The 25914-nt window shown below is 42.0% G+C and overlaps 1 protein-coding gene across 1 annotated transcript in view; it reads left to right on the top strand.

Annotated features, from left to right (window-relative positions):
- The window catches only part of LOC126234951 (nuclear receptor subfamily 2 group E member 1-like), a 104654-nt gene extending 81930 nt beyond the window's left edge, over positions 1-22724 (top strand). The window contains exon 5 of the mRNA XM_049943690.1: positions 22678-22724. Coding sequence (XP_049799647.1) covers positions 22678-22724 — 47 coding nt within the window. The remainder of the gene's footprint in view (positions 1-22677) is intronic.
- Positions 22725-25914: the final 3190 nt, after the last annotated feature.

Raw genomic sequence — 25914 nt, 5'->3', positions numbered from 1 at the left:
ACTTCCCATGCAAAGACCGCAATTGTATTCCCCTTTTTTTACAGTTTTTACATTTTGTCTACCCTTTTATGCCTTCTGCTATGTGTGTTTTAACTTCCTCGCTTTATACTTTGACCCCTCTGACTGGATCCGCCCACTTCTAACGGACCCTCTGTCTTACACAATTAACTGACGATCTCGCTGTTATTCCCATAATCCCCCTCAATCTATCTATCAATCAATTAAGATCACAAGTTTTTCACTGGCAGAAATCATTTTTGGAAAGCTGAGAACACGCTGAATACGAATCTTACTCAACGAGACCTCCAGCTTCAAAAACCGACAGGTGCCTGCTATTGTGAGATCAGACTGATGTTTAAAAATAAGGATGAGGGGTGACCTGTTAAACTTAAACACTTTCACCATACTTCAAATTTCGATCAAAGATTTGCATTTGCGAAATATTTTTCTAGCTTGTGCCATAAAGCTTCACAACTGAGCAGAAGGACAATCGAAGAAACGTGTGCATTAATGTTCTTGAGAGTTTTGCCAATGACCATGAATGGTTCAGACATGTGATCACAGGTGATGAAATCTGGATTTTTGAGTACGATCCTGAGACAAAGCGGCAAAGTGGGGAATGGCACACAGAGACATCGCCTCGACTGAAAAAAGCTTGAGTGACCAAATCAAGGGGTAAACCATGCTGATTTATTTTTTTGAGAGTAGGGGTATTGGGCATACAGAATTTTTTCTACCAGGAGAAATTGTCAACCAACTGTTTTACAAAAATGTCCTTGAAAGGGTCAGGAAAATTGTGAACTGAGTGAGACCGAACATTGCAGACAAACAGATGCTGCACCATGACCTTGCTCCATCTCACATGTCCACTTTCATCCACGGAATTTTTGACCTCCAAAGGCAGTTTGTTGTTCTACAAGACCCTATTCACCCGATCGCAGTCCTTTTGACTGCTTTCTTTTCCCGAAATTGAAAAATGTCTTCAAAGGACGCCATTTTGGGACTCTGGAGAACATTCAAAAGAATCTGAACAACATGTTAAAGGCCTTACCAGTTGAAGCCTTTCAGCACTGCTGCCAAGACTGGGTACGACTCTGTAGGTGTACAGCTGCTGAAGGGGACAACATTGTTGTTCGAAAAAAAAAAAAAAACAGAAACTTTCATAGATAAAAATAAGTCTCACTTTTCTCACACATCTCGTCTTGAAATTGATAAATTGCTTGATATCGTAGAATGTGCGGGCAGCTAACAGGTCAATAATTGTTTGACTGAACGCTTGTTTTGTTAAAACATTTTGTGAAAGCTTAGTAAATAATTTGTATCCCATGAGTCCATAAATACTAACTGATTCTGTATGGATTGCAAATGCGTCTGTTGCTTCTCTGTTTCATAGCAATGTACATTTTCTCTACATTTTGCTTTTATATAAATTAAAACATGGTATGTACGCTACCTAACGAAAAAGAGAAGCACCCAGAAGACATTGTAGTATGTCGCTCCAACTTTGAAGAGGTACGCACGATCAGCAGGAATGTAAATGATTAGAGCTGCAATTCTCTCGGACACGTGAAAGGCCACCAGAGTGCATCAGTGTTGTTTATGTTTAGTGTTGTTACCAGGGTAGGTATGAAGTATAAGGGGCTTAAAAAGTGTCACATGTTGAGTGATCACTATGAAGGACACTGAGATGTCATGTACTCGCGCGAGACAGCGTTATCAGCACGTGACAGAGTTTGAAAGGAGCCTCATTTTGAGTCTCCATTTGTCTGGCTGGTCGAACTGTGTGACGCCCTGATTTGTGGGGCATTCGGATACGACGGCAGCTCGGTGCTGGACTGGATGGGACTGGTCGACCACAACTGATTATTCTGTTCCAAACACAGTGTAACCCCTGCACAACTGTGCCTGCCATCCGAGGACAAGAAATGGACTTCCTGCAAAATGCTGTGTCATAAGGCACCATTGGTCAAAGACTAGCAGCGGCTATATTACGGAATTACCACCTCATGCGTAGGTTACCGCTAACACCACAATGCAAATGGATGCATTTGGAACTGTGCCATGACAATAAGGATAGTCTACTGCATCGCATTTTGTTCAGCGATGAATCGCAATTCTGCACTACACTGAATGACCGTCGGCAAGTTCGGCAACGACCTGGGAAGAGGTCCTATTCTTCCAATGTTTCGGTGAAGCACAGCGTTGGTATTCCTGGCGTCGTGCTGTAGCGAGCCACGGCTGGTACTCATTAAGGAAAGTCTGATGGCGTCCTCAAGTGGTATCTCTCATGCAGTGGTAGCGTGGTGCTATTTTTCAGCAGGACAATGCTTGTCATTACATGGCATCTGTCTCTATGAACTGCCAGTGTGATGTTGATATACTCCTGTGGACAGAAAGGTCTCCAGAGCTATCCCCAAAAGAACACGTGTGGGTCCAGCTCGGACATCAACTCTGTGTTTGTCAGTAGCTGCGGCCTGAAGGACAAGTTACAATGGTTGTGGGCCAGCTCGCCTCAGGAGAGGATACAGTGGCATTCTGACACTCTTCCCTAACGAATCATTGCATGCATCCAGGCCAGAGGGCGTGCAACGTCATACTGATAACTGGGCACATTCTCGAAAGTTCTTTGAAAATTTGAGTCCAGTTTGTAATCACTGGAATAACATTACACACACCCTCAAACCGTGAAGTTTCATTTCGGTTCCTCCTCTCCTTCTGGATGCTTCACTTCTTTTTAGTTGAGCAGTGTATATAAGTTTGGTACCGCTCTGAGCCTTTCTGTTCACAAAAGTAAGTTTTGCAGATGCCTTGTATGAATAATAATTAAGGTTACGAAACTAAATTATTTTTATAGATATCATTATTTGTATAACTATTTCGTAAAACTGTAATACCGATTATTAAATTACCACTTCTTATCTTTCTTTCAAACACAATCATTAAACCGTGATGCTATTTGGTTGAGGTTAAGGCTTATGAAACGAATGTATGAACAGTCCACTTTTCACACACAAACTTTTTACTTCGTGCCATGCACCTATGACAGTAAAACTGAGACGTTTACCTCACATATACTTTAAATTCTCATCAAAATGCAAATGTCTTCTCTGAGTTGTAGATATTTCCCGCAAAGGACCCAAATTGCTTCATTATTCATTTGCCAATAGATAATCCATCTGACGGCACGACGCGACAGTAACTACGTGTTGGTTACTAAATTGCTGCGGGGTATTCACAGCGTTATTATTATTAGCAGCAGTTGTCAGGCATAAAGTTTTGGCAGCCTAATGTCTTCCAATTTCTACCAGTTCAGAAATAAGGAGTCCAACAATGAATTAATTTACAAACAGTGTAGCCCACGCATTTTAATTCCGTTGCTTTTAAACGGGGGTGCAGAGTGCGGCTGAATCAAGAGTTTCTAGGGCGAGGAGTCCTGCAGAGGAATGATATTTTGTAACAAGTGTCTGTCCTTTTCTGAAAAGGAGTTATTCTATAAAAAAAGAAGGTTGTTAGAAATAAGCAGAACCATTAGTTCATCATACAATAAAACACCTACAGAAACAATCTTTCCTCATTCTAAACATAGAGTGTTCAAACAAAATTCTTTTTCACTCTAAAAGTTAGTTTTGCAGTAATATTGATCACGTTGGAGGTGGAGGGAACAAGCTAAGATCTGACTGCCCTCAACGGTTATAGCCTCAGGAAGATAGGGAAACCGGCTCTATGGTATTGAGATGTTAGGCACACCACAATACCATGTGATGTAATGCTTCGGAGAAATGAAAATAAGGATGTTTTAATATATATTTCAGGTACATTATCCAGACGCCACCTTAACAGGTATTGCTCCAGGCATATTATCACTAATATATTTAATGTGTTGATCGTAACACCGGTTATTATTCAAATATACACTTACAAATTTAAATAAACTTGGATAATCTGACGGAAGCTTGTGTTTTAGACAGTAACCATCTGCTAAATTATGTTTTCATTCAGCGAGAATCCATTAGCGTTAACCAAATAGGACGCTTAGCCAATTGTCTTTTCAGAAAAAAGTTTAACGCTGCTGAAATTGTTACTACCGAGAAGAAAAGTTGTGTCATCTGCATATAATACTGGACTCCATTTATTAAAAGATGGCAGATTATTAATTGGTATTGGGAACATGAAAGGTGTAGTAAAGATCCCTGTGGGACACCTATCTTAACTTGTTTATATTGCACATTTAGTTGCTAACACTGAATTGAGCGACATGAACAAAGTCTTTTGAACAAAGTCTTTCCTCATAACAAGTCCTTTTGAGATAGTGATTCACTGGCAGATACTCCTTGTTTCGTGAAGAAATGGTTCAAATGGCTCTAAGCAGTATGGGACTTAACATCTGAGGCCATCAGTACCCTAGAATTTAGAACTACTTAAACATAACTAACCTAAGGACATCACACACATCCATGCCCGAGGCAGGATTCGAACCTGCGACCGTAGCAGCAGCACGGTTCCAGACTGAAGCGCCTAGAACCGCTCGGCCACAGCGGCCGGCTTTCGTGAAGATTCATTCAGTTTCACAAAACTGTATCTTTTCTACGACGAAAGACAGAAACTTAGGGTTTGTTTTGACTTACAAGAAGGACTACAAAGTTTTTATCTTCAAAAGAACCATTCGAATTTACGAGGGTATATCTTTTACATGAATACATATTCAGTCTTGGGATACTTTTTATTCTGAAGTTTTCGATCGAAGTTTTCATTTAGCCTTCACAAATGTTCAATGTGCCACACGACAAACATCTCTAGATGATAGTCCGACACATCGCCATACTATTACGACCATATCTGTAGTTACTGCATTCACTGGTATTACCATTCAGCATTGTAGTTCATCCAAAATTGTTGGAGGAGGAGGAAAATGGAAGAAGTATTTCAACCCCCTCCCCTCTGCAGAAAATCACTTACCGGACAACTAACAACCTTGCAGGTCAATGGTTGCAATGTGATACCTGTAAGTCCCTTATGACCCATCCACCTAAGGTGTAGCTCTTTGTTAAGGCACCAGTTGAGTAGTGACCAGTACTGCTGAGGAATGAAATTTTTTGGATGCTCGTGCAACTGTGCAAAACATCATATGAACAAGCGAGAGAAGGAGAACCTTAATGGTGTCAGTAGTGAGACTAAGTATGTGTGGCCCCAATTTGCATTGTTGCCAAATTTATTCAAGATGGCGGCGATGACGTCATGCAATATAGCGGCATTTACACTTGGCAACAGCCCATGACGTCATCCAAGATGGCGGCTTTTGGCGGGAAAATAGGCCAATTGTGCTATGTCCCCTAACCTAACCTCCAGAAAAAATCGCGGGAATTTTGAATTTTGGCGGGAAAATAGACCAATTGGGCTATGTCCACTAACCTAAGCCTCCAGAAAAAATAGGCGCTAAATTCAAATAGCAACAGTATAATGCATGCAAAACTGTACTTGTCTTTATTATTATTCATTATTACTGATTATCATTTATTAACATTCATTATCATTTATTATTATTTATTATTATTTATATCATGCACATATGTATGCAGTCCAACTGTGTTAGTTCATACCCCTCCCACCAGAAAGCGCCACCGTGACGTCATTCAAGATGGTTGATTTTGGTGGGAAGAAAGGAAATTGTGCTACCTCCACTGAACTACCGTTACTGTTCTCCTGCAAATTCAGTCTTTGCTGAGCTGTCGTTGTCAAACCATCACCATGTGTTCGATCATAGAGATGAATGTGGGTGATAGAACAGCTTTCAATAACTGCATTTCATGTAGACATTCGACGGAGGACTGTAGCCACAGTTCACTATGTGAGGTGTGGAAGCATATGATAATGGAGGAGTGTTGGAGGAATAAGTACAAGAATTCTGTTCAGCAGATTTAGGCAATGCAGAGGGATGGAGCCAGGATGCATCCCGTAACCAGCATATGCTCATGCGCATGAGCAAACTGCACGCATATTTACCATCAAGCATTCACTCTTCCAAAACGCAAGAGACATTTAGTTGACACCAATTCGCTTCGGTGTAAGCATATTCGTATACTACGTATGTGTTCAATCGATGAGTTATTGGTGTTTGACCGTGATGACTTTAACAGCAGTGTAGTTTGCAAGCATACAGCCGAGTACTGTCCCCATAGCCTCCTACATGCTGAATGGAAACGTGCATTAATCCTGGAACTTATGAATAAGAACAAGAACACAGTCCTCCAAATAAATTCACTCCAACGAGATGCTTTAAAAATGCATTATTCATCTCATGGAAACACCTGCTACTGTTCCACCTGTCTACCTTTTCTAAAGCCAACATATAAGCTCCCAGCCCACAAGAGACAACTGCCTCCGATCCAGCATAGCGACGAACTGATCTAGTTCACATGTCCCCCGCTAGAGGTCATTTCGATAGGTCACGTGTTCACCTTGTTCAACCAATAAGAACCCGGCATCATGATGACGTAGGTGGCTTCTATATAAGGAGCACTCAGCAGCCCCCCAATCTCTGTTCCAGCCAGTCAAGATGAAGCGTCAGTCACCACCACAGCAGGATAGGAGGAGCAAGCAGCATCAGAAGAGTAAGTCACAAAATTATTATTATTATTATTATTATTGCTATTATTATTATTATTATTTCTCTACCAACATCACATCATTTTTTTATGAATATTCGCCTTTGTCTTCCAGCAGCTCCACCCATGACGACAGCATCAGCAGGTCCCAGCATGTCCCGGTCTACGCACGTGAAGACCTCGGACTCTCCACGCAGGATCCTGTAGCTCAGCTTCTCAGCATGCTGGAGCACGATAGCCAGGTGTTAATCTCAGTGCCAGAGGCTGGACTTGCTGGGGCTTCACAGTACTGGGCTCCTTCGTATGCACTGTCCACTGATCATAATCTCACAAAGGACGTCCCGCCATCAGTGCAAGAACAGCAGGCTAACCACATTGGTGTGGATGTCGTCGATGAGAAGATACCGACCGCCAGTGCACCTCAACCTTTACTGTTCGCCATCAAGCTATGTGTTAACAGTTAGTGCTTCAAAAGTCTTCATGTAGGACTTGAAGTTTCACAATACGGTAGCCTGTCAGCTGTGTTAGTGCTGGAAAATGTGCTCAAAAATATTGAAGTCAAATTTTCTGACTATGAGTGGCATGAACTGTGTCGTGTAAAATCACAGATCAAGAAACATATGACTACTGAATATTATCCATCCCGCTCCTACCAGGACATGTACTGTGGTAGTCTGACTGTGAGTATTCCATCGATGTATGATGGTGTTGTTGTTGTTGTCGTCTTCAGTCCTGAGACTGGTTTGATGCAGCTCTCCATGCTACTCTATCCTGTGCAAGCTTCTTCATCTCCCAGTACCTACTGCAACCTACATCCTTCTGAATCTGCTTAGTGTATTCATCTCTTAGTCTCCCTCTACGATTTTTACCCTCCACGCTGCCCTCCAATGCTAAATTTGTGATCCCTTGATGCCTCAAAACATGTCCTACCAACCGCTCCCTTCTTCTAGTCAAGTTGTGCCACAAACTTCTCTTCTCCCCAATCCTATTCAATACCTCCTCATTAGTTACGTGATCTACCCATCTAATCTTCAGCATTCTTCTGTAGCAGCACATTTCGAAAGCATCTATTCTCTTCTTGTCCAAACTAGTTATCGTCCATGTTTCACTTCCATACATGGCTACACTCCATACAAATACTTTCAGAAACGACTTCCTGACACTTAAATCTATACTCTATGTTAACAAATTTCTCTTCTTCAGAAACGACTTCCTTGCCATTGCCAGTCTACATTTTATACCCTCTCTACTTCGACCATCATCAGTTATTTTACTCCCTAAATAGCAAAACTCCTTTACTACTTTAAGTGTCTCATTTCCTAATCTAATTCCCTCAGCATCGCCCGATTTAATTTGACTACATTCCATTATCCTCGTTTTGCTTTTGTTGATGTTCATCTTATATCCTCCTTCCAAGACACTGTCCATTCCGTTCAACTGCTCTTCCAAGTCCTTTGCTGTCTCTGACAGAATTACAATATCATCGGCGAACCTCAAAGTTTTTACTTCTTCTCCATGAATTTTAAGACCTACTCCAAATTTTTCTTTTGTTTCCTTTACTGCTTGCTCAATATACAGATTGAATAACATCGGGGAGAGGCTACAACCCTGTCTCACTCCTTTCCCAAACACTGCTTCCCTTTCATGCCCCTCGACTCTTATAACTGCCATCTGGTTTCTGTACAAATTTTAAATAGCCTTTCGCTCCCTGTATTTTACCTCTGCCACCTTTAGAATTTGAAAGAGAGTATTCCAGTTAACATTGTCAAAAGCTTTCTCTAAGTCTACAAATGCTAGAAACGTAGGTTTGCCTTTTCTTAATCTTTCTTCTAAGATAAGTCGTAAGGTTAGTATTGCCTCACGTGTTCCAACATTTCTACGGAATCCAAACTGATCTTCCCCGAGGCCATCAGTAGTTCTAATGGAATGTTGTCTACTCCCGGGGCCTTGTTTCGACTCAGGTCTTTCAGTGCTCTGTCAAACTCTTCACGCAGTATCTTACCTCCCATTTCGTCTTCATCTACATCCTCTTCCATTTCCATAATATTGTCCTCAAGTACATTGCCCTTGTATAAACCTTCTATATACTCCTTCCACCTTTCTGCCTTCCCTTCTTTGCTTAGAACTGGGTTGCCATCTGAGCTCTTGATATTCATACAAGTGGTTCTCTTCTCTCCAAAGGTCTCTTTAATTTTCCTGTAGGCAGTATCTATCTTACCCTTAGTGAGACAAGCCTCTACATCCTTACATTTGTCCTCTATGCATCCCTGCTTAGCCATTTTGCACTTCCTGTCGATCTCATTTTTGAGACGTTTGTATTCCTTTTTGCCTGCTTCATTTACTGCATTTTTATATTTTCTCCTTTCATCAATTAAATTCAATATTTCTTCTGTTACCCAGGGATTTCTATTAGCCCTCGTCTTTTTACCTACTTGATCGTCTGCTGCCTTCACTACTTCATCCCTCAGAGCTACCCATTCTTCTTCTACTGTATTTCTTTCCCCCATTACTGTCAATTGTTCCCTTATTCTCTCCCTGAAACTCTCTACAACCTCTGGTTCTTTCAGTTTATCCAGGTCCCATCTCCTTAAATTACCACCTTTTTGCAGTTTCTTCAGTTTCAATCTGCAGTTCATAACCAATAGATTGTTGTCAGACTCCACATCTGCACCTGGAAATGTCTTACAGTTTAAAACCTGGTTCGTAAATCTCTGTCTTACCATTATATAGTCTATCTGATACCTTTTAGTATCTCCAGGATTCTTCCAGGTATACAACCTTCTTTTATGATTCTTGAACCAAGTGTTAGCTATGATTAAGTTATGCTCTGTGCAAAATTCTACAAGGCGGCTTCCTCTTTCATTTCTTCCCCCCAATCCATATTCACCTACTATGTTTCCTTCTCTTCCTTTTCCTACTGTCGAATTCCAGTCACCCATGACTATTAAATTTTCGTCTCCCTTCACTACCTGAATAATTTCTTTTATCTCGTCATACATTTCATCAATTTCTTCATCATCAGCAGAGCTAGTTGGCATATAAACTTGTACTATTGTAGTAGGCATGGGCTTTGTGTCTATCTTGGCCACAATAATGCGTTCACTATGCTGTTTGTAGTAGCTAACCCGCACTCCTATTTTTTTTATTCATTATTAAACCTACTCCTGCATTACCCCTATTTGATTTTGTGCTACACTAAAAATAAAAGTGCTGACGGTTATAGTATTTTCATGCTTCGCCCCATGCATAGTTTGTTTAATTTAGACATGGCTCTAACTAGTACGATAGAGAGACTAAATAGATGGTGCCCATATGCTCAGGCAGTATACACCGACATCATTAACTGGCATCACACATGTAGCATCCACATAGATGATATAGGACATTGTTTTAGTGTGTGTATAACACCAGTGCCCAAGTCTTGTGCTATTCCTCGAATAAGTGTTGAAAACGTCGAACTCAAATTTACTGACAGAATACCGGACTATTGTATTTGACCCATAACATTACGAGATATACGTGCTGAATTTCAAGCATACAAGAAGCAGCTATTTTCCAAATACTGTACTTCTGCTGCACCGCTTAAAAAAGAATGTACTGATTTTTTCTCATGCTGATCATATTTGTAAATATGTTAATAAGAACATATAATATTTTATAATATAAAATTCGTGATTGTATTTTTTATTTGTCAAGACAAAATGTCACCTACGTTAATCTATATGATAGCCTTCCCTTTAAATATACCACCTGGAGTTCATTCTATTGTGTAGCCGTTGTAGCTCAGTTGGTAAGGTGACTGCGCTATAGTGACTACACACAAACACATATTTTTCATCTTATAAAAGCGTATTCCACACCTTGACCTACCACAGTAGGTATCATGGTGGGCTGGGTGAAACACCCTCGCCTCAAGGGCTTTTTTGTAGGTGACTGGTACTGTGATGATGACCAAGACCAGAAGACCACTCCTTCCTGACAGCATACGAGCTATAATTGTAGGTCCATCCAGCTGTGGTAAGACAAATGTCCTCATGGCTCTGTTAACGCACATAGACGGAGTCCGCTTCGAGCACCTTTTCGTCTTCTCCAAAACACTCTTTCAGCCCAAGTAACAGTTACTGAAGAAAATAGTAGATCGAGTAGACGGTGTAACGTACAGAGCCTTCAGTGAAAGCGACGACGTCCCCCCACCTGAAGAGGTAAAGCCTAACATTGCCTTCATATTTGACGATGTCGCTGTTAAAAAGCAAAATCAAATCCGTAAATATTTCTGCTTTGGCCGTCATACGGGTTTTGATGTATTTTATCTGAGTCAGACGTATTCAAGGTTCCCAAAACAGCTGGTGAGGGACAACGCAAATCTCATTATAGCATTCAAACAAGACAGCCTCAATTTAAAGCACATTTACCATGCTCACGTAGGGACCGACATGTCATACAATGAATTTGTGCTGATGCTGAAACCACTCACAATACGGCTTTCTCGTTATTGATAAAACCCGTAAACTGAATGACGGTAGGTAAAGCTGGAACTTCCAAGACTTTCTCCATATATAAACGTACGAAAATAGCTTATCCCATCAGTTAACACTTAACCATGGACAAATTCGCACGCATGGCGGACGCTCAGTCTGAGAGATTAGGTGTGCAAATGCAGAATGCCCGAATGTACACCGATATCAAATTGAAAAATCTTGAGTCCAGACTAGTTAAAGTTGCAAGGGAATTAAAGGACACCCAGAAACTTCTTGCCATTAACCAAAACCGGATAGAGAACAGAATTAGCGCAACTGAGGGCAAGATAGAAGCCGAGGCCGTTGTTATTGAAGAAGGTGGTGTAGGAGAAAAGGAGAAGAAAAAGTACAACAAAGCTTATATAAAACCACATGATATTCAGAACTCTGATTAGTATCCTTCGAGATGTCGACAAAGCATAAAGTCATTCAGGCGCGCAAAGCAGTTCGAGAGAAATTACATTTGCTGAAGTTGGAACATATAGATCGTGAGCAAACACTAAACGAAACTTTTAAACCTGTTACCGAATCTATCACCAAGATAGCTGTGCATAATAATGACCCAATCGCAGAATTCACCAACCAGTGTCCGACCGTTAAGATAGATAGAACATTTGGTGTCAGCTGGGCGAAACCGTACATGCTAAGCTCTCAAACTATAACTTTATCCGATAGCACAATTGCATCGGGGATACAGAGTTTAAAAGAACACCTGGCTTAATGAACCTAATCTTCCTAAGGCCATCAAAAAACTTAAAATACTCTGTCGATGATCGCAAAGTCTATCGGGAGATACTTAACTTGACTGATCTGTATAAAAATCCAGACGGAACACTGAAAAAGCCTGAAAACTCTAAATACACTACCATTATACAACCTTTACTCAATGAGCAAGCTAAAAGCATCGGTGAGGGTGTAGACTTTCAGGATAAAGGAATGAGCGATCAAGTCCTGCAGTATATACAGTATATTACGATGACCCAGATGAACTAATAGACAGACTTCGACTGTTGATGGCTTCGGCTCCTGCGGGCAATACAGCTCATTCGAATGAGGTTGTATCCATAATCTCCGAGCTTCGAGAGAGAGGTATCATCGAATAAGTATGGAGACCGTGATTCGAGAACTACACAATCCGGCACGCAAAACATACCCTCGTAGGCATGTCATGATTAAAGGACTGGATGACTTGTGGCAAGCTGGTCTTGTAGATATGAGGCGATATTCACCTCATAATAATGGATTCAAATGCATTTTAATGGTTATTAATACATGCTCTAAATTCGCATGGGCATCACCTGTGAAAACGAAAACCGGTACAGATGTTGCTGTGGTGTTTGAGCGTTTGCTGCAGACAGGAACGAATCGATGCCCAGCCAATCTTCAAGCCGATCACGGTGGAGAGTTTTACAATGAACATTTCAAAACTATGATGGAACGTTATGGCATACACCACTACTCCACGTTTACCCACCTTAAAGCTAGTATCGTCGAGATTGATAAGAACAGTCAAAGCTCAAATGTGGATGCATTTTAATCTTCGCGGTTCGTACAAGTGGGTAGCTTTCCTCCCACAGATAATTGTAAAGTATAATCGAACCAAACATAGTACAATAAAAATGAGACCGATCGATGTTCGCGATAACTCACTCATGGAAACAGTATATTTCCGGATTAAAATGCTGGACCCTCGCAAACAGAGGTTCAATATAGGCGACTTAGTACGTATTTCAAAACACAAGACAGCGTTCGAGAAAGCGTGCTTACCAAACTGGTCCGCCGAGGTATTCACAGTATCCAAAGTGCAGAGAACGAACCCTAAGAGATATATCTTAAACGATGGCAAGGGTGAGGAAATTGCAGGATGCTTTTACACTGAAGAATTGCAGAAGAGTTCTGAACCAGATGTATTTCTCATCGAACACGTCATAAGACGTCGCGGGAATAGAGCGCTACTTAAATGGTTAAGATTTCCATCATCAGAAAACAGTTGGATTGACACTGACAATTTGGTATATAACAGAGAGCCTAGAAATCTATCACGTCAGTAGCTTACCATGCACGATAGGAGGCACATCATAATAAGAGGCGGAGGTAGTGTTCTCGACAAGTTGCCTGTTGAATTGCACATTCCCGGATATAACTTCTGTGGGCCTGGAGCAAAGCTTCAGAAACGCCTGGCACGCGGTGATAAAGGTATTAACCTACTAGACGAAGCCTGCCTTGAGCATGACCTCGCTTACGCTGCAAATAACGATCTCCCAGCACGTCACGTCGCTGACCGAATATTAGCAGATAAAGCCAAGCAAATAAGGCGAAGAAAAGATCTAGGAATAGGTCAACGCGTTGCCGCATACGTAGTTGATAAAACAATGCGTGGAAAAATTAAGTTGGGCTTGGGGGTGATGAATATCAAACGAATTATGAAAGCAGCTCGAACAGCTCTGCGTGCGAAGATCAAACCCGGTTGTTTGAAAAACTGTATTCTCACTTCGATGTGTGCGGCAAAACGTGTGTTGAACGGTGGGAACAAGAAGAACAAGAAGAAGAACAAGACTTCAATTAAACCACCTAGGGTCCTACCACTACCAAAGACTTCAGGTGGAATTATCCCGTTCCTCGTTCCAGCCCTTGCAGCCTTGTCCGCTGTAGGGTCGCTTACAGGCGGGGCTGCAGCTGTCGCCAAAACGGTCAAAAACGCACAGAATGCACAAGCCCAACTAGAGGAAGCCAAAAGACATAATCGCGCTATGGAGGCAGCGGCTATCGGAAAAGGTCTCTACTTGAAACCATACAGGAAAGGACTAGGTCTTTCCATAAATAAAAAAAAAAGTTCGTTAGTTATCCTACCTGACCGAGCGCTCACGACTAAAGATATAGTTAAAATTGTTAACGAAAAACTTCACATTCGCTCATTCCGAGGGGTCTTTATGCGCGATACATTACCGAAGATCATGTGGAGGGCTAATGAGTGCGGATTGTAAACTTAGATGCTGCTGGGGGTCCAGGGACCCATTGGGTCGCGTATGTTATAAGTCCGAATACAGTTCAGTATTTCGATTCATTCGGCGATTTACAGCCGCCTGAAGAATTACAACGCTACTTCACCAGCAAAAGACGCATCTCCTACAATTTCCGGCGATATCAGGACTTTAACACATATCTGTGTGGTCATCTATGCGCTATGTTCCTCATCACAGCGACGGCGAACCCCCCCTAGAATGCGTCATCGTCAGATCATGTGCGAGATATATAAAAGAGCTGTCAATGAACACATGGCCATCATTTGATGTTCAGATGCAATGTCGGTACACTCTGACTTTAAAAGAGCGAGGATCAGTATTACGCGCAAATTACTTTCCGCCGATTGATTTAAGTGCAGGGCACTGGAGTATTGCACTGATTGGTCTAGAGACGTATAACAGCATTCCAAATATCACACAGAGCAACAATAAACTACATCTTGAAATTGACGGCCGGAAGGAGATTCTACAGATACAGTCTGGTGCCTACGGTATTGATGATTTAAATGAACTCTTAAAACAGTCAGGAAAATGTATTGAACTACGGGCAAACATTAATACCCTTAAATTTGAAATACGGACAGAGAGTGCTACGATCGACTTTACACAGAGACATTCAATTGGTCCACTGCTAGGTTTTGCGAAGGATCGTGTTTTGGTGAAGGACGCAGGTAAATTTTACGCATCAGATCATGCTGTAGATATACTCCCAGTGAGTACAATCCACGTTGAGTGTAATATTCCCACAAACTCATACCTGAACTCAATTTACGGATTCTTTCCTACAGTCGGCACAGGGTATAAAATAGTTCAAGCCCCGACAAACGCTATATATCTACCGGTGACTGTTCAGACACTGGACTACCTTGAACTGCGTATTGTGGACCAGAATAATCAGCTTGTTAACTTTAGAGGAGAAGAAATCATTGTACGCCTGCATCTAAGGCGAGATGGGAATAAAGTATAAAGCTAACAAACCAAGCTCACAACCCGTCAGTGCAAAATGGAAGGGCAAGGTGATAACACGCCTTAATTACCAATTCCTCATTTCAGTAGGTTTAAAACCGCCGAATGACGTCGCTCAACGTAACTCAGTCAGTAGATTATGATGACCGAATTATTCGTCATGAATACCACTCACACAAACCCTACGCTTCAAGCACATTTAACAAAAATGATGAAATATGTTTCAGCCTCACCCTCTGATTCAAACAGTTTGGAAAATGCTGGGTGGTTCATAGATGCAGCGGATGGGGAGGGTGGACAAAGCCGATTTACCGCGTGCGTGCCACTAAAAATGCTTATGGGTTATTTTGAGGATATGCAGCGAATAATTATCAACGCTAAATAGGAACTTATTTTGGTGAGAAGTGCAAGTGACGCGAATTTATTCTCTCAAGCAGCTGCAGAGAATGTTCAGATCAAGATTAATAGCATATCATGGAAAATGCCTCACATCACCGTTGCCGACGAGGAGCGCTTGAAGCTCTTAAAAGTTCTGAATGCCGCCACATAACTACCACTAACTTTCCGATCATGGGAGCTTTTTGAATACCCAGTCGTACCTACAGCGTCCACACATACTTGGGCTATTAAAACATCGGTGCAGCTGGAAGCACCTCGATTCATCATACTCGCATTTCAAACTCAAAGGCGTGCTAATGTATCAAAGAACTCAGCTGAATTTGACCACTGCAAGTTAACCAACGCCAGAGTCTACCTGAATTCAGAATACTACCCATACGAGAATCTACATCTACAGTGGGACAGCATTGTATCCAGTCTGGCAGTTGACATGTATGCGAGATTCCGAGCATCTTACTACGAAGGTGTTGAAAATGAAGCATGCCTACTCAGCCCACATAGTTTCAAGAAGCTAGCGCTAATAATCGTGATTGACTGCTCAAAACAGAATGGGATAATTAAATCAGGACCTGTAGATGTTTGGATTGAATCTGAATCTTCAGCAAACTTCCCTGATCAGACTTCGGCATATGCTCTCGTTCTGCATGATCGTCTCAGTAACTACTGTCCGCTCACTGGTGTAGTGCAACGAGTTGTATAAATTAATACGCACTCTGCTAGCTCTAGGGTAGATCATGATGTTACCTGAAGGTGTGAGGATCGTAGCTGACGTTCAAGGATTTTACTATGATGAGTGCAGGCATTTCATAATTAAAGACTGTGCATTAACAGCATTCACGCAAAGTGATGGAGTAATAGGAACATTTGCAACAAGAGTTGAATCGCCGAAACCATTGAAAGACGTCAAGTGCAATAAGACAGTCAGAAGCGCGATGTGGCTAACAAGATTCTATCACGGGATTAAGTGGGATGACCCTGGCATCTCTTATAAACGTTTGCTGCAAGTGTTGAGAGTATTTGATCACAAGGAGACAATAATCTACGTCAAAGGCGATGAGAAGATTGGCTGGCTGCATCGAATCTTCAAATATGCGGCTATCCAGAACCTGGAATACTGCGATTGTCCACCTATCCATCAACTTAGACAGTGAACGTGTGAAGAAGAAAAAAATAGTTTTGTGTCTGCATGTGAAAATGTAAAATCACTTTTAAAATGGCTCACAAATAAATAAATAATTTTTTTCTTCGTAAGAATTCTTGTTGTTTTTTTTCTGTGACACCTACATCCTAGAAGTAAGTTTATTGGTGATACTGTGCGTGAAGCGCATTCCACTGGAGCCGTCTGAGTCAGTTTACCTGCTTCCACCTCGCCTGCTCGGCGATGAAAGTGACAGGGCCTGAATGAGGGAAAGTGGTAGGGTCGACTTCGTCAGACGTCTGCCGCTTAAAGTGATAGGACCAGAATTCGTTTCTGTCTTTAAAGCAGTAAAAACATTATACCTCTATCTCTGCAGTGCACTGTGGCTCTATCAGCGTTTTGTATATATTTATCATTTTTTAATAAAGAAGAATGGTCATGATTGAGAGTGAAATAATAAGAACATTAGAAATTTTGTTTTATAATAAAATAAGTTAGTTTATTTTCGAATTAAGAATTTTTTACAGTGTTTGCGAAATATCAGTACAATCATAGAGTTTTTTTTCACATTATATGAGTTTACAGATACATTATTTCTGTTCACGTAAAAAATGAAATTTCTGCTCTTTTGCAGATACATGTTTTACATGATTCATAAGCAGTGTCTGAGATAACTATATATATTTATTACAACTAAAGCAGAGGTATCACAAGCTAATTACAGTATCTTACATGGTAAATAATAGTATAGCTAGTGAAGTTCCATGGGAAAGACTTTTTTTTAACTAATGGCAAACGTATTTTTACTTCAAGTTAGTGGCTCTAAAACATTTTCCACTACAAAGACCAATTGAAAATACAATTTCATTCAAGTAAGTTCGTCTAAACATCCTTTTTTTTCACTACAACAACCAGGTGAACATATATGCATCGTTATAAACATTTGATCCAATAAAATGAACATATATATATATATATATATATATATATATATATATATAATAAAATTAATTTGTGGAACTCACATACTTAAAACTAGTTCTGACTGGATGGCTAGTGACAGGTGAAACTTACAAACTAAAATCTATAACAACTACTCAGATCAAAGCAGATATGAACTGTGTAAAATTGTATTTTCTTGTTCTTCATTATAAAAGGATGAATTGAAGGTCTAAAATTTTATCTTTTTGCTCATATATACATTAATTAGTAATCCTCGTCAAGAAATATATACAAATATATATAAATACTTTTTTCATAATTTTATTTTTAGTTACTAAAATGTAGACTTTCACGGCCGAAAATATCATGTCCATTATAATTATCCGGGCTGTTATGCCGTGGTCGGTTGATGAATTTTGTCTCAATTCCCAACGTTTCGTGTCCGACTGCGGGAGACATCTTCAAGGGGGTCCGTAGGTCGATGGAAGGTCCAACACACCCACTGGCTCGCTACTGACTGCCGCTAAATTCCGCGCCGCGGTGTGACGTCACGTGTTTTGAAAACGTCAGTGCAATTGCCCGCTGTCCGTCGCCGTCGATCGCCGTTGCCATCACCCAGTTGTGGACTCTGATAGTCGGCCACATCCATAACCACAAGGGAAATTGTAGAAGAGGAGAAACGGAACGATCAGCTGTTGCGGAGCATGCTTTCCAGCCAGGGAACCACAATATTCGTTTCGAGGAGATGCAAGTACTAGCGGCCACAAGCGGATATTACGAAAGGCTCTACAGGGAGGCAATCGAAATCGCTAAACACCCAAATAATTTCAACCGAAAGGAGGAGGGCGTGAAATTAAATGGTATATAGATGCCGGTGTTAAAGAAGATGTGTACCACCCGTCCACTACTGGGTGATGGCAACGGCAATCGACGGCGACGGACAGCGGCCAATTGCACTGACGTTTTCAAAACACGTGACGTCACACCGCGGCGCGGGAGCGCGCGGACATGGAATTTAGCGGCAGTCAGTAGCGAGCCAGTGGGTGTGTTGGACCTTCCATCGAGCTACGGACCCCCTTGAAGATGTCTCCCGCAGTCGGAGACGAAACGTTGGGAATTGAGACAAAATTCATCAGCCGACCACGGCATAACAGCCCGGATAATTATAATGGACATGTTATTTTTAGTTTTCTTTTTTTTAATTTTTTGTGTTTTTTATGATTTTTTTTCTTTTGTAGAATAAATAATATTTATATTTACACACAGACACACTTAACACAGGCTTGCACACATTCACAAACTCAGATATACACGGAAGTCCGCAAGCTGATACACACTAGAAAACACTCTCATCCAGTATTTACACTATGATAAAAGAGTCACACTACTACTCTGCAGACACTCTCGTCATCTCTCTCCCCCCTCTCTCTTTCACTATCTCTCTCTCCCTCTCAATCAGTCCCCCCCACCCCTTCTCTTGCTACAAGTGAGTAGTGAGTACGGGCAAGTTTCAATGCCGTCATCACAGATGACCCTTTTATCGTCATGAGGCGACAGACCGATTTTAAACTGCAGCACAGTGTAAACCTCGTGCCTATCGATCGAATACTAGTTTGCCGGACCATATGCGGTGACTGCGGTTCAGCACCACGAACACCACAATGTAGGCACTGCAAATAGTCTTCGATAGACAGAGCTCGCGATGCCATGCGTCCTACCCCCTTAACCCGTCTCTGAGTAGGACCTTCCAATGTGCGATATGCATACATCTTGGACCGAAGACCTAAAAACTCCACAATCGGCAATCCAATTGACTCATCTTTCATGAGATCGATAACCTTCTTGTTTTGTGGAACAATACCATAAGGATTATCGGCCGCATAAGAAGATGTGCCGAATTCATTGGCGTGGTACCTAATTACTTCATATGGATCGCAGTTCTTCACCCAATAGATGAAACTATCTGTATCCATATAAAGTAATCTAGGATCTGCTAAATGAGTTTTCGCGAACTCATAATGAAAGCGGTACATGTGGAGTTTGGATAGGTCTAGTATGCACATCCCCACATAGATAGGTTTAGTAAACTCTACTGCAGTTTTAGCCATCCCCACAGCAACAAAGTTCTTATTGAAAATGGTGACCCGTTTAAAATTTGCTCTGGAAATGCATTTTCTTACGCCATAACGCCCATCCCATTGCATTCTAATAAAAATTTCACGTCGTTCCCTCAAATTCTCCATAGTTTTACCGAAAATTGAATTATTCATTAATTTATAAAAATCTTTCTCAAAGTCACACGACGCGGAAGTTCTCTGTCTCGTATTCAGATCAGTATACTCCTTCAACCAGGGGGACTGCTTGAAGGAGATGGCCCGGTTGATTTTAACCAGCTCCATACCCAAGCTGAGGCATTGCTGGAGGTTACGATAGTGAACGATGTACCTCTGCTTGTCCCCCAGCGTTGTCATCAGTTTTGGTGTGGAACCTCCTTGCGGAACTAGTTGCTCTGGACACAGCGGCAAATCGGCATGCGCATCATGCAAACTAATAGGGTATGTGAGTTCTGCCTCCACAACATACCCTACATCAGAATCGGCGGCCATACCCCCCTGATTTTTCCACCTAATCCCTTGCATTCATCTTCAGACAGCCACGTAAACTCACCAATCGGCAGCCATTGCATCATAGCGTGCCCGTATAAGTTATTCACATCGAGATACAATATATAACTTGAATCAAGGGATGCGTTGTACCTGTCACCCATCTGCGGGTTATTTGCTTTCGCGTGTCTATGAATACATTGGCAGAGCCCCCCGCAGATCCCCTGCTCTAAGAAAAGAAGCATGTCAGGATCGGTCAATAATTCGATACTGCACTTCGTTTTCTTGAGCATCGCGTCCCAAGACAACCCAGGTGCCGTGTAATAAAAGGCGGGGTCCAGAGAATATGTGGTCATACATAGACTCCAGAACTTCTAGACAACATCCGCAAGCAAGCGCACGTCTGTGTCCATGTAAAGACATGTATACTCTCCTAAATTAGAAATATTGAATTACCGCCAGACATTCACAGCATTCGTTATGGTGTCACCTGTGAGGTTGCTGGAGATTGCAGTTACGTCGGGTAGCCTGGTTTCGTCGAGTTTGACCATACTATCCACATACTCGTATGGGAAAACCCCTTTCCTAGTCACAAGTTGAAACTTTTCCTCATCGGGAAATGCAGCTCGAGTGATATGCATTTCCCCACGAGGTAGAGTATCAACAAGTTTCTGTAGTGGTGCCTGCATAAAACGTAGTGTATCGAGGAAGCGCAGCGTAATTCTTGGCGTCATTCATTTGGAGAATGAAATATACTTCTCAACACTCTCACGTAGGACACTCGCCTGATCTTTCTCCAAACCGAAATCGGCCAAGTGCTCAACTAGAAAGTGAGCGTCATACCCACTTAAATTATGGAAGAAAACTGGTATGTGCCCAGGTAATTGGTGCTTCAAATTGCATGCATTGTGAGCTGCGCCGCGGAATTTCCCTGTAAGATGACAGTGATCCCTACGGGGAGTTTCCGCTTTTCTGTCTAACGGCAGCCCACAAATATGACACTTGGTGGCGTTATTATACAAATCTTAATTCTCCTTCATTTTGGTCATGGGCACGTTGCCGCTGTACAGCGTATCAACTTCCAGTTAAAATTTTTCAAGCTCAGAGAGCACCCAGATCGATGGATTATCCCCGACGTAAGATTTGTATCTGTTAAGGTTGGTGTCACATGACGATACAATTTGGTACGCTGCTTCATATGGTACGTGTTTCTCTGTAAAGGTAGTGTGTGAGGTCATAGGATCGCCTTCACAGCGGGTCACAGGAGCGAGGGGGCATTCAAAGTCGGCGTACACTACAAACGGACACTGCTCCTGGTGGTGAGCATTGCTAAACTTTATGAATTTGTTTTCCTGGGTAGGCATGATAACACGTACAGCACCCTTGGAGGTACAGTCTACTAGATGTTTAGCTAATAACTGTTCAGATGAGAAATAAACAAATATGTTTTATACGACAATTAGTTGATAGTTGGGAGGAAAGGAGTCGGGACAAGTCCTTGATCCAGACATAGTGATAATTGTCACATTCAGAAAAGAGAAGCATATTTACATGCAGCTCTCACTGACCGGCAAATTTTGTCAAATGGAGGGGGCCAACTACGATATGCTTGTCTTGCTCGTCTGACTTGCTTTTCTTCTCCAGGCCATAAAAGTGTACTGATATTCCGGTATTTTGTGCCTCGAATTTAGGTATGTCCTGGATCTTAATAGGGAAGTCTATACCATGAATGTTATAACATGAATGAATATTATCACCTACATTGTATGTACTCGGACTTTCAGGATGATCTCTTCTATCGTAATTCCTCTCACAAGCCAGGATTGACCACACAAAACAAGCCTGATCTTTTGTATTTCGGACATTAAGGCATGCCTGCTTATTAGCTATATCTTTAGGGAGCTTGATATAGCTAGACCCTCCATTTAACGGATCGTGGGTATGTATATGGAAGTCCAGGTGTAGAATTCTGCTGAGCGCCTTAGCTGAGCCATTGACTTCCATCTCGGAAAACCGGCCCAGTATGACACTCAAGGTGGATATACGAAACCACTCGGCTATCGATGTGCTCCGCGTTATCACGTCATTATCCCCCCAAAGATAATGGATGCTGGTCTCTCCATCACCAGACTGAACTTTGGGAAGAGGGGGGGGGGGGGTGATAACTCAATAGAGAGCATTGCACTGCATTTAACGGCGTGATATCGCAGATTTTGGACAACCTTGAGGAGTTCGGTTTCTAGGACAGCGAGTTACGTGTTTAAAAATCCAACAGGATCGCCGTACCCCCCGCCGGGTTTTCGACCCTAGCGATCGAGATTCGCTCCTCAAAGGCGTCCACAATCGCCGAGTATTGCAACTGAGGTATGGTATCGCCGACCTCATCTACTTCACTAAAAGGGCGGGAGAGAGAACTGCCACTAGCCACAGGATCACTAATACTAGAGCTATAAGCATGTGAGGTGTGCTGTACCTCGCACAATGCAGGTGAGGCACGTGCTGGCCGCTGTGAGGGACCAGCGGGTGTGCCCTAGTGAGAGCAGCCGGGGGCGGGCTCTGTGACCTTGATAGCGGCGTTGGCATCTGCTTCCCGTGCGGCGGCTGATGCACGTGGTGGGCTAGGGAGAGTCGTAGTGCGCAAGCGTTCAGGCATGGCTTCCGTGGCCTTGACAGAGGCGGCAGCATCGTGCGCGGCGACCATGGGCGATTTGACCGGCGATGCACTTCTCCGGGGGCGCTGCTGACCGCCTGGTTTAGCCGCCGCGAGAGGCACGCGCGCAACCGCGTGCAAAGAGTCGATCTCTGTAGAGATAAAGTAAATAAGTACGTTGTATACGTACGTGAATTCTTACGATCACACACATGGTTATGAGAGGGACTAATTACCTTTCTGGCACTGACTCCATGGCGTGAACAATTAATCGGGGCAGTCTATTGCCCCCTCAAAAAACTCATCGAGCCCATCATCCATTAATTGCGTATAATCATCTAGAACAAATAAGATATTTTATAAATAGAACTGTTAGAGAAAAATAAATAAGTATATTAATATTATTATTAGAGATAGGTATTTAAAAAATGCCTTACGAGTGGGCTGTTGTTGTTGCTCTAATTGCCGTTGAATGACCTCGATCTCACGATCAACGGCCATAAGATCATCAATCGGGTTTCCTGTAACAGAACGAGATAAAAATTTTAGTTATTTTGAAAAAAAATGATAGCTAGAGTGAAGAGGATTTATTTTTCAGTGTACTCATTGAATGGCGGTGTTCTGGAGCTGGGGGCTGAACCCAATTATGTAGGGGGCTACGTGGGACATCCCCAAGCTCTGCTTCTAACTCGAGCTGGAATTGCCTTAAGTGATCAAGAAACAAAGAAAAATAAACAAGTAATAAATAAGAAAACAAATTTTTAAATGGTTAATATAAACGATGGAGAGGCTAGAATTAAAATTATACTCACAAGGCAAGTCAGGCTGTCCGTCGGGCACAGGAGGCTAGGGCTGGGGAGCCTGTTGCGCTCCAGTCTGTTCCTTGCAATCGCGGATAAAACGTGCGAGGTCCACTATAACCACGAGATATATAATTAATAAGGAGAATAGATAAGATATACAGGAAAATGGATAATGCAAAAATAGAAATTATTTACTTACTCAGTAATGGCGTATCGTGGACCCTGGACCTCTTGGCTGATGAGGGCATGCTGGTTGAGATAGCTCTCTTCATCTTATTCAGCAGCAAAAAACAAAAAAACAAAAAACGAACGATGCGGCGGACAATGGACGAGTGAGAAAGATGAGCAGGGGGTGACTCCTTATATAAGTGTGATGACGTAGTATCACATGATCTTAGGATGAACGAATGGGGGTTGAGGATTCTGTGGGGGTGGTGAATAAGTTCACTAGCAACTCTGGTGGCTGAAAGCTGAACTACGCAGATGCTTCCAGGACATGGGGAAGAGCTGAGCATTTTATAAAATTATGGAAAAATAATTGATCGTATTTAGAATGGAGAGTGAATTGAGGATTTGAGATCATAAAGTGTGTTAGGATGGGTGATTTATTATTAAAAGTATTTTATATAGGTGTAATTGGATGTTGACGGTATTAAGAATGGCGCTGAAGGAAATTTTTCTGGAGATGAATATTGTTAGCTATTTTTTTTCTTGGTAAAGAGAAGGTTAGGTATTTTTGAGCAGATATATAGAATTTTGTTGAGTTCTTATTTTGTGTAGATGTGGATTTGAGTTGCGAACTTCGCGTTAGATCGATTTGTGGAGGGGAGTAGCTACGAGCGCGCGATGGATTGCAGTATTTTGCGGTTAACTACATGTGGGGCCAGCGATGTTCTCGGCTTAGGTACTGGAAGGCGTGCTCTGGCCATGTTCTAGATGGCGTGGATTGAACAACAGTATTCGGTTCATAGTTAGAATATTTACAGAGGAGTATGTCGGACGAGAGTATAAAGTTGGAGACTGTGACGTGGGCGGGCACGCGCTCGTGGCACGAGAGAGAGAAAGGCAAAGGTGACTTAGGTTAGTGGCTTTGTTTGCTAGAAGTGGAGTACAAAACTATTTTATTCGAAATTGATTCGAGGTCGAGGTGGACTTTGCATTTTCGGACGGGAGAGGTTAATTAATTGGTCTATTTAATTAAGTAGTGATGGGCAGTTTGTGTTAAATTAAATTGATTGCGCACGCGACTAGGGACGTGCGATCGCTCATGTATACAGGAGTGTGTTGGTAATGGAAGGATATTGTTTGGATAATGAGAATAGGGTGATCAGTTAAGTTAGGGCCGAACACACGTGATGTTATGGAAGTTTGCAGTCTTAAGGAAATAGCTTTTGGCGCGAAAAGCGTGGCAGTGCGTTCTTTGTCCGAGAAATACACGTGCTAGATGGTGAATGGGTGGTCTTGGTAGGTACTAACTTGTTCGGGAAAAACAATTTTGGCGGGAAACGTGTAGACAGCATCTGTGAGCAAAATAAGTTTTTACAAGGGCGGTCGTAAGGTAGATATGGACAGGGTGCAACGTGTCCTGCAGGAAGAAAACTGGCGTGAAACGTGCTGCATGGCTTTCTTTCTTTCGTAGACATCTGCAGGGAAGGGGGTAGACTCCCCTGTCCGGGAAAATATGTTGTTGTTGACGAGAACGCTGGATAGGCCGTTACGGGTGGATACGCGGTCGCTCCCTTACTGCGGCGACCGTGGTGGGTAGGAGTAGGTCCCTCTGCTGGTGACGATTTGAACTAAACCAGTTCTTGTGTGAACGTCGTGGTGAGCGCACTGGGTGCAGCTGCCATCTCAAAGCTGAGTGTACTAAGTGAGATGGAGAACAAGTGATGACCGTACTTATTGAAATAAAGACTTCGATCCTCTTTTCCTGCCAGTTCACAGGAGGTGACTTAAGTCAGTACAAGTGAAATTTATTATTATTATTATTATTATTATTATTATTATTTGACGTGATTCTTGATAGGTTAGCAGTGAAATATAACTGAGTGCGAATGTGGGCTATTTCGTACGTGTGATAGATTATGGTGTTGGAATTTCAAGTTGGGACAGATTTTTGTTGTGGGTGTAAAGGAAATGGTTTTCTGACCGCATAAATCGGACATCTTCATTCTATGTTAGTGGAGGCAGGCGAATAATAATAATAAATGATAAATAATAATAATAATTAATAAATAATAATAATAATTGATAAATAATAATAATAAAAGA

Source organism: Schistocerca nitens, chromosome 2 (genome assembly GCF_023898315.1).
Source record: "Schistocerca nitens isolate TAMUIC-IGC-003100 chromosome 2, iqSchNite1.1, whole genome shotgun sequence".
Classification (NCBI taxonomy): Eukaryota; Metazoa; Arthropoda; class Insecta; order Orthoptera; family Acrididae; genus Schistocerca; species Schistocerca nitens.
This window is presented reverse-complemented; position numbering and strand designations above follow the sequence as displayed.